This window comes from Rhinopithecus bieti, unplaced genomic scaffold (genome assembly GCF_001698545.2).
Source record: "Rhinopithecus bieti isolate Rb0 unplaced genomic scaffold, ASM169854v2 scaffold_9581, whole genome shotgun sequence".
NCBI classification, from domain to species: Eukaryota; Metazoa; Chordata; class Mammalia; order Primates; family Cercopithecidae; genus Rhinopithecus; species Rhinopithecus bieti.
Window position 1 is genome coordinate 1,421,818 of NW_016806413.1, and position 17,495 is coordinate 1,439,312.

At 45.2% G+C, this 17,495-nt stretch overlaps 1 protein-coding gene across 1 annotated transcript in view; it reads left to right on the forward strand.

Moving 5' to 3' along the window:
• CDCP1 (CUB domain containing protein 1) overlaps positions 1–17,495 on the forward strand; it is a 68,864-nt gene that overhangs the window by 28,557 nt on the left and 22,812 nt on the right. The window contains exons 2-4 of the mRNA XM_017876262.1: positions 4,690–4,899; positions 7,598–7,960; positions 9,163–9,531. Of these exons, the coding sequence (XP_017731751.1) occupies positions 4,690–4,899; positions 7,598–7,960; positions 9,163–9,531 (942 nt within the window). The remainder of the gene's footprint in view (positions 1–4,689; positions 4,900–7,597; positions 7,961–9,162; positions 9,532–17,495) is intronic.

The window sequence follows — 17,495 nt, forward strand, 5'->3', positions numbered from 1 at the left end:
ATCCCTACGTCTCACCATAGACTAGTATAGATTCCCAGAGCCCTTGTTACACCTACTGGGGCTTAGAACTTTATCACAGACCATTCGTAGGCCCTTAGTCTAGGCTATTAATTCCCTAAGGGCAGGGACTCTGGCTGTTTTTATCATTAAGGCATTTGCACCAAGTGTGTCACTAGAATAGATTATAAACCCAGAAAATGTTTGTTGAATGAATACATCATTTCCAAAATTCTTTAAAAAATGAATTTCTAGGCCAGGCGTGGTGGCTCACACCTGTAATCCCAGCACTTCAGGAGACTGAGGTGGGCAAATCACTTGAGGCCAGGAGTTCAAGACCAGCCCGGCCAACATGGCAAAACCCCCTCTTTACTACAAAATACAAAAATTAGCCAGGTGTGGGCACACCTATAGTCCCAGCTACTCGGGAGACTGAGGCATGAGAATCACTTGAGTCCCAAAGGCGGAGGTTGCCAAGATCACGCCATTGCACTCCAGCCAGGGCAAAAGAGGGTAACTCTGTCTTAAAAAAAAGAAAAAAAAAAGAAAAGAAAAGAAAAAAAATTCTAAAAGAGATTATATATTTTTCTGGCTGGTCACAATGGCTCACGCCTGTAATCCCGCACTTTGGGAGGCCAAGGCAGGTGGATCACCTGAGGTCAGGAGTTCAAGACCAGCCTGGCCAACGTGGTGAAACCCCATCTCTACTAAAAATACAAAAATTAGCTGGGCATGGTGGCACGTGCCTTTCGTACCAGCTACTCAGGAGGCTGAGGCAGGAGAATAGCTTGAGCTCAGAGGTGGAAGTTGCAGTGAGCCAAGGTTGCGCCACTGCACTCCAGCCTGGGCAACAGTGAGATTCCATCTCAAAAAAAAGAGAGAGAGATTACACATTTTTCTTTGGCTGTTATTATAATAGAATAACTTGCCATATACCCAGAATTATTTTGGGTACTAACCTGGCTAAACAACACAGAAGAACTGAGTGGAGAGATTTTGGTGAGATCAACTTTGGTCTTCTCTGAATCTAAGTTAAAGAGGTTTAAAATATTACATATACCTAGGCCCCAACCCCAGTTATTATTAACCCATATTTTAACTGTGGTAATGATTATTCTTTTATTAATTTATTACATGCTTACTTTGTGTAAAAACATGATCTTTTGAACACTTTTTTCTTTTTATTAAGGTATAGCTTACATAAAATAAACATCATCAATTTTAAGTGTGCAGTTTGATGAATTTTGGCATTTGTATACAAGGTGTAATCACTGCTATAGTCAAGATACAAAACAGTCCCCTCACCCTACACAGTCTGCTTGGCCCCCTGGTGCTCCATCCCCTCTCCCCATCTCTAGCTTCAGGCAATGCAGCTCTGCTTAGTGTCTAGCACTGATTTAAAATAATGATCATGGGGGCAGGAATGTTTAAATAAAGGGTAAAAAAGCTGACAGAAGGGGAAATGGGAATGAGAAAGAAATTGGTAACATAGCTAGGTGGGCTGTAGCCTCAGATTGGACTCAGCTTCACTCGATGGTAAATTAGCCCAACTTGGAGAGACTGGGTGCTCCAGTAATGTTTTTTACAAATAACACAGACGTTTTCATGATTACAGAAAAAGAACACAAGAGTTGTAATATACAGCTCAGATATAAATCTGGCAACTGGGTTTCTGAACATAGATCTGGATTCATTTTTAATCTGACGTCTTAAAGAACTCCTCAGCCTCAGAAGATTCTAAATGACCACACTGCTTGAAGGCCAAGCATTTGAGTAAATAAAACTCCTGCCTCGGAGAATGTATTCTCTCTCAAGCTATTAATTAAAAGATTCATAGTTCCTTGTTCTTGCCAGGATTTATTAGCCCAAAGTAAAATATGGGAATGGTGGTATGTCTATGAGAAATTAAATGCAGTGAAGACAAGAACACAGGGACTAATAGTTTTATATGGAGCTGTTTTGGGGCTTGAAATGTTTTGTCTCCTTGTGGGGATCAGGCACTGTCTAGGTCCTGGGGCTACCACTAAAAAATACAGGCAAGTTCCTGCTGCCTCCTGTAGGAACTCACGGACATGAAGCACAGGGTGCAGGAGGACTGAGGTGGCGGTGGGAGGAGCATTTTAGGTGGGCTGGTCAGGGAAGGCCTCTCGGAAAATGCGACCTTTGTGCTGAGACCGGAATGACAAAAAGGAGCCAGCTTTTTCTAGAGAAAACACTTTTGGTGTCAGGACCAGCACGTGCAAAGGCCCTGAGGTGGGAAAGAGGTTGGTGTGTTCAAGAAAGAAGGCAAAGGTGGCCTGAACACAGTGATTAAGGTGGAGAGGGTTACACACAGAAGCCAGAAAGACAAGAAGTTTTGCTCCAAAAATGGAAACCTAAGCACTCTTGCAGTCATAAAACTGTCCATGATGGTGCCCTAGTGCCCAGAGAGATATGTCACTTCTGAGCAGTAGTTAGGAATGCTTCCAGTTACAAAGTCACTTCCTACTTCCTCAGGTACTGGTCATAGACTCAGAGCCAGCAGGGAGTGTAGAGTTATTCTAGCCCCACCCCTTCATTTTACAATGAAAGAACAGAGGCCCAAAGTTCATACCTGAAAAACCATTCTAAGTGAGGTCAAAAGGCAAATGATAAACTGGGGGAAATATTTACTGTTCATATCACTCATATCACAGGTTGGGAGATCAATTTCCATACTATGTAAGGAGCAGCTGGCCAGTGGGGCTGGAGCAGAGTGTAGGATGGAGAGAGAGGCACAAGAGGAGGGTGACAGAAATGCACACGTGTGATCACATTCAGCTGCTGAGCTGTGGGAATACAGCATGCTCACTCATGGCAGCTGGCAGAAGTCCATCCAGTCTTGTGCAGGCTAACAGTTATGGTAAAATTATAGCACATGGCTGGTCCAACACTGAAGAGGACTCAGATGTCAATCAGTAGGTGCATGGATAAATAAATCATGGCCTAGTCTGTCAATGGAATAGTACTCAGCAATAAAAAGGAGGACACTACTGTCCCGTGCAGCAGCGTGGGTGAACCTCACAAGCATGCTGAGCAGAAGCAGCCAGCTACAAAAGGGAAAGTACTATAGGCTTCCATTTGCATGAAGGTCCAGAGCAGGACAAACTCATTGACAGTTTTCGAGGACTTAGAGTGGAGGTTGACTGCAGAGGGGCACTGAGGGAACTTTTGAGGGTGAGGAAAATATTTGTATATCTTGATTGTGGTGGTCACATGAGTGTATACATTTGTCAAAACTCTTTTTTTTTTTTTTTTTTTTTGAGATGGAGTCTCGCTTTGTCACCCAAACTGGAGTGCAGTGGCCAGATCTCCGCTCACTGCAAGCTCTGCCTCCCAGGTTTACGCCATTCTCCTGCCTCAGCCTCCCGAGTAGCTGGGACTACAGGCGCCCGCCACCTCACCCGGCTAGTTTTTTGTATTTTAGTAGAGACGGGGTTTCACCGTGTTAGCCAGGATGGTCTCGATCTCCTGACCTCGTGATCCACCCATCTCGGCCTCCCAAAGTGCTGGGATTACAGGCTTGAGCCACCGCGCCCGGCCTGTCAAAACTCTTAAAACGAGTGGGTCCTTTTTAATGTGTAAATTACTGTCAATAAGGTTGATTTTTTAAAATAAATTTTCAAGAGGGAAAAGGAATAGATGGGAAACAAAAGCTTCTGATTAGATTGCTATTCATTCACCAACTGCTTATCAAGCACCATTTGTGTGCCAGCACGATAACAGATCCCGACCAGCTGTTTGTACCAGAACATGGTACTACAGATGCACTGTGAGCCCCTAGGCTCCCTCCACAGGATTCACCTACAGACGATCCTCCCATCATCTGCTGTTCCCAGCCTGGAGACTCAGAACCAGAATCCAAGATAGGGCAGGGGCAGTGGCTGCTCAGGAGAAAGTGGCTCTCCCTTCTTGGTCTAAGAGCACTTAATCGATCAAGCAAAGCAAATGGGAAGGAGATTGAGCTTGTTTGTGAACCAGAGCCCTACCCTGACATTTGTACAGTTCTATTTAATAATCAACCCCCACCTCACTTGCTTGATATTGTTTGCTGAGGTGTTTTTACTAAACCCCAATCTGAGATGATAGCATTGTTTTGCTCAAACTTTCTGAGTTCATCGATACAATATGTTTATATCTAATTTCTGCAAATGTTTTTCTAGCCCCCACTACCGTACATACATACATATGTATTATGTACGTACATATGTATGTATGTGCTGGGCATATAAAGCACCCAGGTCAAGGGACAGCAGCCCTTTGCAGATAAATGTGTCTCCCTGTGACGGATGGTTTCTGTGTGTAGACTTTGTTCTACAGTCATGTTGAGAAAAGGTGTGGTGGTTACTCTGGTTGTTATTTAATACTGCTCAGATGGGATATCTAACAGCATACTGCTCAAGACATCTAGAATGCAGTATACTGTTTTCAATTTGTAGCAAAATTGATAATGCAAACAAGAAACACATGTCAGTGACCAGCCACCAGCGTCATGGTTCTTTTTGATTGCTAAGGTCAGGACTGTCATTTTGTACCATTCTCCTTCTCAGAAAAGGAGGGAAAGAACAAAGTTGTCAGAGAGGGCATCCTCTCTAAATCAGACTGGGGTCGGGGGCCACAGCAGTTTGCAGACCTAAATCATCCTGCTCACTTCATTTTCCTTCCTTCCTTCAGAAGCTTTTGAGATTGCTCTGCCACGAGAAAGCAACATTACAGTTCTTATAAAGCTGGGGACCCCGACTCTGCTGGCAAAACCCTGTTACATCGTCATTTCTAAAAGACATACAACCATGTTGTCCATCAAGTCTGGAGAAAGAATAGTCTTTACCTTTAGCTGCCAGAGTCCTGAGAATCACTTTGTCATAGAGATCCAGAAAAATATTGGTAAGTAGGCACTCGTGAGCTGTTTGACAATGTCGTTTAAATGTCTATACCTCCCTCCTGTCTTTCCCGTGCTAAGTCAGTCTCTAATGCTAGAGAGGTAACATCTATTCTGAAACTCTGCAGTTTTTTAATTAGGTCCGATGTGGCCAGTTAGGGTTCTAAATGCTTTACACAGCTTAATTTGTTTAATCTTTAAAACAGCCCTATGAGAAGTTCACAGAGAGAGGAACTTGCCTAAGTGGGCACAACTAGTAAGCAGCAGCTCAGGAGAAGAACCCAGGTACTCTGGCTTTCGAGTCTTTGCACTTAGCCACTGTGCACATGGGCTCTTCAGGCAGCACTACAGAAGCCCGTAAGCTACAGATCTTCAGGTCTGTGATGCTCGTCTTGTGTGCTAAAAATATCTGACCGATATGGAAGACAAAAGAATCAGAAGGTTAAGGAGAGGCCAGGCATGGTGGTTCAAACCTGTAATGCCAGCACTGAGGAGGCTGAGGTAGGTGGATCCCCTGAGGTCAGGAGTTCAAGACCAACCTGGCCAACACAGTGAAACCCCATCTCTACAAAAAAAAAAAAAATTACCCAGGCATGGTGGCACATGCCTATAGTCTCAGCTACTTGGGAGGCTGAGGCAGGAGGATCACTTGAACCTGGGAGACAGGTTGCAGTGAGCCAAAATGGTACCACTGCATTCCAGCTTGAGTGACAGAGCAAGACTCCATCTCCAAAAAGAAAAAAAAAAAAAAAGAAGACGAAAAAAGAGTTAATGAAAGTAGAAATCTGTGGGAAAAATGAGTTGTGAATCACTCCAGAAATAATACTTCTCCATCCTCTGGACAGGAATCTTTTTAGTTATTTAAAATGTTTGCACCAGACAGAGTACAGGAGAAGATTCCGAGACATGCCGCTCATTTCAACTACTCTTACCTGTGTGTTCATCCTAAAAAACAAAGCTCTTAGCATCACATGAAAAATTACTTTCATAACCTGATCTTGCAGTGTCATAGGGCTGGTGACAGAGCTGAGGCTGGCAGATGGAGCTTTTTGACTCCAGATTTTGCTATAGAATTAAATCAGAATCCCTGGGATGGCCCAGGCATGTGTAGTTTTTAAATTGCCCGCAGGTGAGTTGTAGGTAGAACCAGAGCTAAGAGTCACTGCCCTACAAGAGTTAAGTGTTCCCACAGGAGTACAGAACCTAGCCAGAGCCAACTGATGTTACCCTGGGCACACTAAAGGTGTGAGTGGAAAATCACTTGAGGCCAGCTTTTGAAAGAAAGAGGTGGCTTGATATAAACATCGAAGTTTCCATGAGGTCCTAAAATAGATACTACCTTTACCAACATGCAAAGTCTAATTTTAGTCACGTTAGTCATCATGTTATCTAACCCTGTGTTATTGGTTAGACAGCATAGTGCATTGACAAGAAAAGGTTGACCAAACACAGCCTTAGCTTTCGTCCTGGGATCTGGGATTGGTGTGTACTTGCTGCACGTGCCAGCCCAAGTCACCTGGATCCACGACTGCTTTGCAAAAATCTGAGGTCTGGATGATCTCAGAGATCTAAGACTGATCTGAAATTCTCCATAATTCTATTTTGAGTGGACAGTACTTTCAAATACCCCAATAGAACAGCAGTAAAGATTCACAAATTATTATTACGGAGGACAGAGTCCCTCACACCTTTCAGATGCCCCCTGCTCGAGACAACAAAACCTTGATGTTCTTCCCCTCGCCTTCCTCTTGTTTCCTCCTTAATGGCAATGTTTCTTGCTTTGTTTTAAAAGGCTTAGGAAACAAATATATCAAAGGATGTCATTAGCTGTTAGCCTTAAAAAAATAAATTAAACTGCAGTGGTTATAAAATACCAGCATTAAAGCAGCGCAGGAAGAGAAATGGTGCCGCCAGGTTCCAGCCGTCCAGGGGAGTTGCACATTCAGAGTGTATTCGCTATGTTGATGAATGTGTTGATGGGAAAACCAGTTTTAAAGGATGAATCTTGGCACTGTGCTCTACAAATTGTGAAATCGTGACTCTCTCAGTACAGGAGAAGTAGGAGATCCCAAAGCACAGACTCTGCTGCAAATGCCCTCCTTCTGGCTTCACCCACTGGACCCTAGGAACTTAATGTGGAAATCACAGTAGTTAAGAGATGTCTCAAGTCTGGTGACCTGGAAGCAGAGCCTGAGACGGATTTTTTGTTTAAGTCATTGATCAAGAAAGTGCTCTCAGAAGTGAGGAAAGCAGGATAGAGCAGGGCATGTAGCTGAGTTTTAATGTGGTTTTAGCTGAAGGGTAGTCTCAGCCTGACCCCATGGGGGCTCCAGTGTATGAATGGCATACCCAGGTTATGTCACTTGAAGCAAGGAGGTCAGACTTTTTAATTCCTGCAGGAGGCCATTATTGACTATAGACAGCACCTCTCCCTTGGGATGGGCGTGAGGGGCTGCAACACCTCTCAGGCTTTTCTGGTTCAAGGCAGCTCCCCCCAGCTGAGGCACTTCCCTGAAGGAGGGTACATCTGTGAGCCATTGGCCACTAAGACTCACAGAACCTGGACCCTGGGTGCCCCTGCCTGGTAAAGGCCACCTGAGCAGAGCCCCAAAGAGTCTACTACAGGGGCTGAGTGGTGGAGGAGGAGTGGTGTGGGGCCTTGGAGCGTCTGTGATCAAAATTGCTATTGTGACTGTTTTTCAGACTGTATGTCGGGCCCATGTCCTTTTGGGGAGGTTCAGCTTCAGCCCTCAACATCGTTGTTGCCTACCCTCAACAGAACTTTCATCTGGGACGTCAAAGCCCATAAGAGCATCGGTTTAGAGCTGCAGTTTTCCATCCCTCGCCTGAGGCAGATTGGTCCGGGTGAGAGCTGCCCAGACGGAGTCACTCACTCCATCAGCGGCCGAATCGATGCCACTGTGGTCAGGATCGGAACCTTCTGCAGCAATGGCACTGTGTCCCGGATCAAGATGCAAGAAGGAGTGAAAATGGCCTTACACCTACCATGGTTCCACCCCAGAAATGTCTCCGGCTTCAGCATTGCAAACCGCTCATCTATAAAACGTGAGCAAGCCCCTCCCCACTATCTGATTAGATTAAAACATACAAAATCTTCATTGTTCTAGGTCAGAAATGGCCAAATGTCAGCAAATCTCTAAGACTCGATCTAAATACCATAAAGGAAGATCCTGCTCTTCTGTAAATGACGTGGGCCACTCATTCTTAGCGTGAACCCCCTCTTCTCTGTTAAACAAACAGGGTGATTCTCTTTATCCTTTTTGCATGGGATACTTGTTTTCAAAAAATGACAAAAGATTGGTTCACAGACCCACCTTGATTGCTTCATTTCTAACTTCTTTGTCTTCCATCTCTTTCATATTTTCTGTAAATGTATCAGTGATGTGCAGAGCTTACTCACACTGGCTCATCAAAGCTGTTTTTTGTTTTTGTTTGTTTTGAGACAGAGTCTCACTCTGTTGCCCAGGCTGGAGTGCAGTGGCGCTGTCTTGGCTCACTGCAACCTCTACCTCCAGGTTCAAGCAATTCTCCTACAGGCATGTGCCACCATGCCCGGCTAATTTTTGTATTTTTATTAGAGACGGAATTTCACCATGTTGGCCAGGCTGGTCTTGAACTCCTGACCTCAGGTGATCCTCCTGCCTTGGCCTCCCACAGTACTAGGATTACAGGCATGAGCCACTGTGCCTGGCAGAGAGCTGACTGTTAAGTGTTCAGGCATTTTGTGAGCTGATGTGAAACAGATCCGTTATAAAAAATAGAATTAAATTAACTTATGATTAAATAAATTATTTTAAAAACAAAGATAATAAATACTCAAAACTCATCACTTCCTAATTATTTTAATGTTGCCTGTGCTGTCAGGGTTATTTGTATCATCGTATCTGTATGGAGGGAAAAACATAAAGGTGTGCTACTACCCAACTCCACATTCAGTCACCTGGTGTTGGTAGTTTGAAATCAGCCATGGTGGGAGTATTTATATCCACTATGGAAGTGGGCAGATGCTATAAGTCAGGGCTTTCCCCTTTACCACTGGACCGCTTATTAAATATTTGCTCGCACACCACCGATGTGTCTGCATTCCCAATCTCTGCCTTGAGTCCAAATATACCATATCCAGACCCTCTGCTCAGGATCTGAGAACTGCAGTCATTTTTCCTGTATCCCCACCCCTCGGCTGCAGACAACCAGGACAGGGTCTAATTGCCCCCTATTCTTTCTGGTTTGGGTTCCACTCCCAATAGGTCTGTGCATCATCGAGTCTGTGTTTGAGGGTGAAGGCTCAGCAACCCTGATGTCTGCCAACTACCCAGAAGGCTTCCCTGAGGATGAGCTCATGACGTGGCAGTTTGTCATTCCTGCACACCTGCGGGCCAGCGTCTCCTTCCTCAACTTCAACCTCTCCAACTGCGAGAGGAAGGAGGAGCGGGTTGAGTACTACATCCCGGGCTCCACCACCAACCCCGAGGTGTTCAAGCTGGAGGACAAGCAGCCTGGGAACATGGCAGGGAACTTCAACCTCTCCCTGCAAGGCTGTGACCAAGATGCCCAAAACCCAGGGATCCTCCGGCTGCAGTTCCAAGTTTTGGTCCAACATCCACAAAACGAAAGCAGTGAGTGAGCCCTACTTTCCTTTTTCTTCCTTCTCCAGCACCTTCGTTGTTTCCTGGGTAGTCCGCCTGGGGTGAGGCTCCCTTCCTGTTTCTCGCCTGTGGCTTCTGAAACACTTAGACTCTGGACCCGGGAAGAGTTTCAGGAAGTGGGTTGCTAGGCAGTAAGACAGGCTCGTTGGTGAACACCTGGTATGTAGCTCCATTTCAGCACAATAAAAAGCAATCTTGCATTCAAGATGCTAAATTGTTTTTAACCAAGGCATTGAAAGGTCATTTTCTAGATCTTATGTCTTGACCCTGCAATGTGAATGAGGATGTACCCACACTATCAGCAATGATGATGGGAACTTACAGTTTTATGGCTCAGCGCCCCTACTGTGGACACATACTCTGCATGTCATCTTGGGTTAAGCATGCCACTTACACAATCTCAGCTAATCTTTATTGCAACTCTGTAGGGGAGGTGGGAATTATCTTCATTTACTAATGAGAAACCAGAAAGTTCAGAGAGGTTATGGAACTGGCCTGACATCACACAGCTTGTCAAGAGCAGAGCAAGCTCTGAGCCCTGAGCCTGTGCTCTGGCCCATACTGAAGCCCAGTTAAGGTGATGAGAATTAGGTTGGACATCATTCCATAAACGTTGCTGAGATGCCATGAACATAGAGGAGTGGAGTTAAGGCCAGGACTAGGGTGAGGCAAAGTGTCCAGGGTGCAATATGTAAGGAGGTACCCACTTCCAGGGTCATGTAACTGCAAGGTCAGCCCCTGAGAGTGAGCACCTCCTTAAACTTTGCTCCCTGGGTGCCTGGCTTGCCTCACCCCAGTCTTGGCCCTGAGGGGTGTAGTACAGATTTTGAGATAAAAGATACAAAATGAACTCAGAGTGGCTCTTCCTGAGGCTCATGTATGATGTGAAGGAGTGAGTTGTGGCAAGTGGTCTTGAACCAGAACATGTCTGATGTGTGCTGAGGATGGGCGCTGTCCAGAGGGCTGATTCTCATTCTTGTTTTTACTGTTATTTACTTCTAGGAAGTAGGCAAAGCCAGCCAGAAAAATTAAGTGGGAGTGTGGAATGGCATGCTGCTGATTTTTGTAGGGCTGATAAGCATCAGAAAAATGACAGTGTGGGATCCACTAGAGGGATTGCCCAACTGGTGCTGCCCTGGAAACGTCCATATGTATGTATGTATATGTATGTATAGATATGTATACATGGGGCCAGGCACTGTGGCTCACACCTGTAATCCCAGCACTTTGACAAGAGACCAAGGCAGGCAAATCACTTGAGGTCAGGAGTTCCAGACCAGCCTGGACTACATGGCAAAACCCCGTCTCTACAAAAAATTCAAAAATTAGCCAGGCATGATGGCATGCACCTGTAGTCCCAGCTACTTGAGGGGCTGAGGCATGAGAATTGCTTGAACCCAGAAGGCAGAGGTTGCAGTGAGATGGGATTGGGCCACTGCACTCCAGCCTGGGCAACAGAGTGAGACTCTGTCTCAAAATATATATATATATATATATATATATTTATATATATACACACACACACATATGCACATATATATGTAATATGTGTGTATGTGTCCATTGAGACATTTTTATGATTCCACTGTCACAGTTGTACAATCAGAATGTTGAAAACAGTCACAAAAGGGTTTAGAAATGGAGTGGCTTTGGGGTTTAGAAGACAGGGATTTGTTTATCACCTCAGTCATGGTGGAATGCTGCTTAGAAGCTCAGATTAATTCTGTTAACTGTAACATCAGCTGAGTTGATTTCTAAAACTAATCAAATTGTTAAACGTGCTATAAACAGTGTCAAGAAGGATGTGGATTTAGTGCTGAGATTAAAGGGCAGTAACTGCCGTTGAGAGGTGTTTAGCGGTGTCAAGGCCTCTAACTTTGCACTGTTTCTAGAAGAGTGAGTGGACTTGGCGGCAGAAATACCTTTGGGGATAAACTTAGGTTGGGCTGGACTGCCTGAGAACTCTGATCTCTGGGCAGCTTCATCTTGATCTTCTGAACCCCCATGTGGACCCTAAATTTCAAAGGCTAGCCCAAGGAAACCAGTCCTGTGCCCCTACGTTTGTCTGACCCATTCTCTTTTTTTTAGGCAGAGCCTTGCTCTGTCACTCAGGCTGGAGTGCAGTGGTGTGACCTCAGCTCTTAGCTGACTGCAACCTCCACCTCCTGGGTTCAAGTGATTCTCCTGTCTCAGCTTCTTGAGTGGCTGGGATTACAGGTGCCCGCCACCACACCCAACTAATTTTTTGTATTTTTAGTAGAGATGGGGTTTCACCATGTTGGCCAGGCTGGTCTTGAACTTCTGACATCAAGTGATCTACCTGCCTCGGCCTCCCAAAGTGCTGGGATTACAGGTGTGAGCCACCACTCCCAGCCCCCAATCTTTATTCTCTCTCATTTGCTAAGTTTTTTGTGGGCAGCTTGTACTGCAGGCAGCATAGCCCCATGGTTAAAGACAGTGACCTGGAGTTGGCCTGCGTGGATTTGAATCTGGTTCCCCCACTTACTTTGACCATGAGCAAGTCACTTCACCTCTTTGTGACCCAGTTGCTCATCTGTAAAGTGGAAGTGGTAAGACTGTCCTCATCGGGGTGTTGTGAGGACAGTGTGAGGTAGTACAGTGCCTGGCAGGTAGTGAGCGCTCTTTAAATGTTTCCTGCAGGGTTCTAGGTCAAGGCAGGCATGCAGGGTTAGAAAAGACACAACACGGGCTGGGCGCGGTGGCTCACGACTGTAATCCCAGCACTTTCGGAGGCCAAGGTGGGCAGTTCATAAGGTCAGGAGTTTGAAACCAGCCTGGCCAATATGGTGAAACCCCATCTCTACTAAAAATACAAAAAATTAGCTGCGCGTGGTGGCAGATGCCTGTAGTCCCAGCTACTCAGGAGGCTGAGGCAGGAGAATCACTTGAACCCGGGAGGCGGAGGTTGTGGTGAGCTGAGATTGGGCCACCCACTCCAACCTGGGTAATAGAGCAAGACTCTGTCTCAAAAAAAAAAAAAAAGAGAGAGAGAGAGAAAGAGAGAGAGAAAGAAAGAGAGAAAGAGAGAGAAGAAAAGAAGACACAACACTTGTCCAAACAAAGAGATTAGGCTGTGGCCCAGAGATGACTGGTAGGATGCAGGAAGTCACTCATGGAAGGAGTTCCAATGGTGTGTGGTGAAGTTGGAAGGACCGCAGGCTGGTAGGAATACCAAGGGGAGACTCTGGGCGGAGTCTGGCCCTTCTCAGGCTGCGCAGGAGGCCCCATCTATGCTGATGGTATATGCCACTCATGACTGCTAGAAGAGCTCTATGTGCTGCTCCTGCTTTCTTAGCCTTGCAACTGAGAAAGAAGCTGGGAGAGGGGACTGAGTTTTTGGGTCAGAGCGTCTGCCCTTGCTTCTCCTGTGAGTGCTAGAGGAAACCTCTTGGGGCTAGTCTCCCCCTCAACTCCTTCACTGCTGCACCTCTCTGAGTCCTACCCAGGCTTTGCCCTAACTTGACTTTCCTTTGTCCCCAGAAGCAGGGGAACAACTACCCAGACCAAAGCCACTACCCCAGGAGTACACACGTGGGTGGTTTGCATTCTTCACACAACATGGGTTTATCTGTCCCCATGTCTACATCTCACTAAACTCCCAGTCAAGAATCTTATCTTACTGCTCTTTCTATTCCCACCACAGCTTCTGGTACATTCCAGGCCCTGCATAAATCCGTGTTGCACCAATCTCAGGAGTCAGCATCTTGTCCAAAGTGGCTTAAGAGCCAGATGTGCCATAAGAATCCACAGCCCATCTGAAGGGGCAAGGCAGATACAGTGAAGTGGGGTACCCATGGGAGCAGCTGCTTGGGGGGGTGCAGACAAGGAGAAGGGCATCAGAAATAAGAACAAAGGCAGAGCCTCAAGACCTTCTCAAGCCAAAGAGCAATCATAGAAAGCCAGAGCCTCAGCAGGAGCAGGGGTGGAGAAAGCTGTGAGAGGCAACAGCCAGCCCAAACCCCTCATTATCCACAGCAGGACCTGAGCACAGTGGGCCCAGGCTACAAAAAAAAAACAGGCAGATGTTACCTTGACCCTAATTGTCCAAAAAACAAAGTAAAAATATCTACTATCAGTCCTCTCTCTACGTAGCTGAGAAACATCAGGTGGGTTCAAACTAGACCCAGAGAACTCCTATAGGGAATATTTTTCCATGGCTTGACCACAGACATCCTGTGTTTTAAGTTGAGTCATGTACGATTACCCAGGACCTGAGACATAAGGATAACTGATGTGGCCATCTGTGGACCACATCTGTAAAGCAGTGATGGCTTCAGCTGCCCAACAATGTGCAAACCAGGGAATCTCTGAGAGTTCAGTTCATGTTCAACCAAAAAACTTGTTTTAAGTGGCTCCACAAGCACCCTCTCCTTCTTTTTTGATAGCACAGTATTACCATGTCATGCCTGATTTATTACCACTTTCACCAGACAGGCCTGTTCTCATCTTTGTATAAAATCTTTGTAAAGATTCAAGTGGCCCTGTGATAATTGATTATATGAGTTATGATACCCATCTATATTATGCTGTTTAGGGAGAGCCTTCTAGCCTACTAGTCTCCTGCTTTATGCATCCTCTTCTAGCTTTTGGAAACTCTGTTTGCTTTCCTGAATATACCAAACAAAGAATTATCTTCAAACCCATGGGGTTCTGGGTGATCATGAGTCACATATGAAAAGCAGATGTGCATTTCCAGTGTGTTACACAGGATACTTTGTTAAGCACTCTGGGTAAATGCTGGTTGTAGAAGCAGATACATTGCTCCTTTTTTGGCTTTTATAACCTCCAGAAGCCACCTGGAACCTTAAATAATTATTGGATTTGTTTTTGCTTCTTGTTTTTTGTTGTTGTTGGGTAACTTGTGCTCCATGAATTTGTCCTGCCAGAGCTGACAGGTATTATGGCCTTTGACTTATTCCCATGGAGTCCATTAAGAAAAAAAAATATCTATAGATACCACAAAAATGGTTAGGGGCCTTTATGAAACATCAGTTAGTAACCTAATCCCTTCAAAGGTCCCCAGTGTGGCTTTTAAAACAGTGTCCGTAAATATTAAATAGTGAAGGGTTTTCTTTTGGTGGGGGGTACGGGTTAAATGTCAGGCTCAAATGTTTTTGTTTGTTTATTTGTTTGTTTCTGAGATGGAGTTTCGCTCCTATTGCCCAGGCTGGAGTGCAGTGGCACCGTCTCGGCTCACCACAACCTCCGCCTCCTGGGTTCAAGTGATTCTCCTGCCTCAGCCTCCCAAGTAGCTGGGATTACAGGCATGCGCCACCATGCCCAGCCAATTTTGTATTTTCAGTAGAGATGGGGTTTCTCCATGTTGGTCAGGCTAGTCTCAAACTCCTGACCTCAGGTGATCTGCCCGCCTCAGCCTCCCAAAGTGCCAGGATTACAGGTGTGAGCCACCATGCCCAGCCTCAAATGTTTTTTATATGAAGGCTTCTGCAATGTTGTGGAAAAACTATGGGATTCTTTCAAGGCAGGAAACTGTGTCCAGATCACAGATCTGCCCCTTTATTAGGGAACATTGAGCGGTTACTTTGCAACCTTCTCAGCTATAAAATAACAATAGTCATTCCTCCTTCCCCCCATGTTGTGAGGGTAAGATAAGGCAACTTGTCAAAGCACACATAACACACTGAATAAAGATCTGTTTTGTCTTCCCATAGATTTATGAATGTTAATAGGTAATTTTACATTTAAAACACCCATCTATGAGAGGTGAGGGCTGCATATTTCCACCTTGTTTTGCCTGCTGAAGCCACATATGAAAACATTCTGTAGGCAGCAGGGAAATTAACTGCGTCTACCCCTCAGGTTCCTCAGGTTATTTTGAGATCCAACCAAAAGAAGTGTGGAAAGAATATGTGTAAAATGACTAATGAATGAGGTGCAAATGCAAAATAGAAAGTGGAGTGAAGGTCGGGTGCGGTGGCTCAAGCCTGTAATCCCAGCACTTTGGGAGGCCGAGACGGGTGGATCACGAGGTCAGGAGATCAAGACCATCCTGGCTAACACAGTGAAACCACGTCTCTACTAAAAAATACAAAACAAAACTAGCCAGGCGAGGTGGCAGGCGCCTGTAGTCCCAGCTACTCGGGAGGCTGAGGCAGGAGAATGGCGTAAACCCAGGAGGCGGAGCTTGCAGTGAGCTGAGATCAAGCCACTGCACTCCAGCCTGGGCGACAGAGCGAGACTCCGTCTCAAAAAAAAAAAAAAAAAAAGAAAGTGGAGTGAAGTGTGATATTACGGGGAGCCTCCTCATAACAGGAGGTCTGTCTTGCCCCCAGAATTAATAAACTGCACTTCTGTTTTAGCTGGGACATGAGGTGTCTCACCACAGTCCACCTGATTATTATACAAAAATTTTCAAAAGAAACATAAACTGTAAAACCACAATAGCATTTCACACCCACTGGAATAGCTAAAACAAGAAAGGCTGAGAACATCAAATAATGGTGAGAATGGAGGGCAACAGAGCTCTTATGGGGTGCTCGTGGGAGTGTCAAATGGTGTGACCACCTGGGAGAGTTGGCTGGCAGATTCTGATGAAGTTAAACTTATACCTACTCTCATAGTCCATTTAGTGTTGCCATAACAGAATACCTGAGACTAGGTAATTTATAAAGAAAAGAGGTTTATTTGGCTCACGATTCTGGTGACTGGAAAGTCCAAGAAGCATGGCACCAGCATCTGCTCAGCTTCTGATGAGAGCCTCTTGCTGTGCCATAATATAGCAGAGGAGTGGCAAGGGAAGCGGGCACATGTGAAAAAGATGAAAACATGAGAGGCAGCCTAGCTTTATAGCAGCCCACTCTTGTGAAAACTAATCCACTCCCATGGAACTAACCTAGTCTTGTGAGAAAGAGATTAATCTATTTTAACAACCTAATCACTTCTTAAAGGCACCACCTCCCAACATTGCCCCATTGGGGACCGACCACACCTCACTATGAATTTGGGTGGGGAAAAGCCATATTCAAAGCATAGTGCCTACCTATGACCCACCTAGGTATTTACTCAAGAGAAAGGAAACTATGTGTCTACTCAAACACTTTTAAAAGGATATTCATAGCAGTCTTATCCATAAAAGTCAAAAACTGAAAACAATCTAAATCACCAATAGAAGAATGGATAAACAAATGTGATATGCTCATTCATGGAGTACTACTCAGGAATAACAAGGGAAAGGGTGACCGATATCCAGAGCAACATGGATGAACCCTAAAAACATTCTGGAGAGAGAACAAAAGCCATAGACAAAAGAGTATGTACTGTACAATTCCATTTCTGTGAAGTTCCAGGGCAGCCAGAATCTGCAGTGATAGAAATGAGAAAACGCTTGCCTTTTAGGGGATGGGAAGTTGGGGGAAACTGACTAGAAAAGAGCACAAAGGAAACTCTCAGATGATAAGAATGTTCTAGATCTTTCTTTGGGTGATTGACACAATGGATATTACAAAATTGTACAAACTCATCACACTGAACACTTAAGATCTGTGTATTTTATTATGTGTAAATTATCTGTAAAAAAAAAAATTCCAGGTGTGGTGGCTCATGCCTGTAATCCCAACACTTTGGGAGGCCGAGGCAGGCACATTTGGTTGAGCTCAAAGGAGTCTGAGACAAGCGTGGGCAACATGGCAAAACCCTGTCTCTACAAAAAATAGCTGGGTGTGGTGGCATGCGCTACTAGGGAGTGGTCCCAGCTACTTGGGAGACTGAGGTGGGAGAATCACTCGAGTCCAGGAGGCGGAGGCCGCAGTGAGCCATGAACTCCAGCCTGGGTGACAGAATTGACAGAGTGAAAATGTCTCAAAATAATAATAATAATTTTTTTTTTTTTTTTTTTTTTTTAGTAGAGACAGGGTTTCACAATACTGCCCAGGTTGGCCCCGAATTCCTAACCT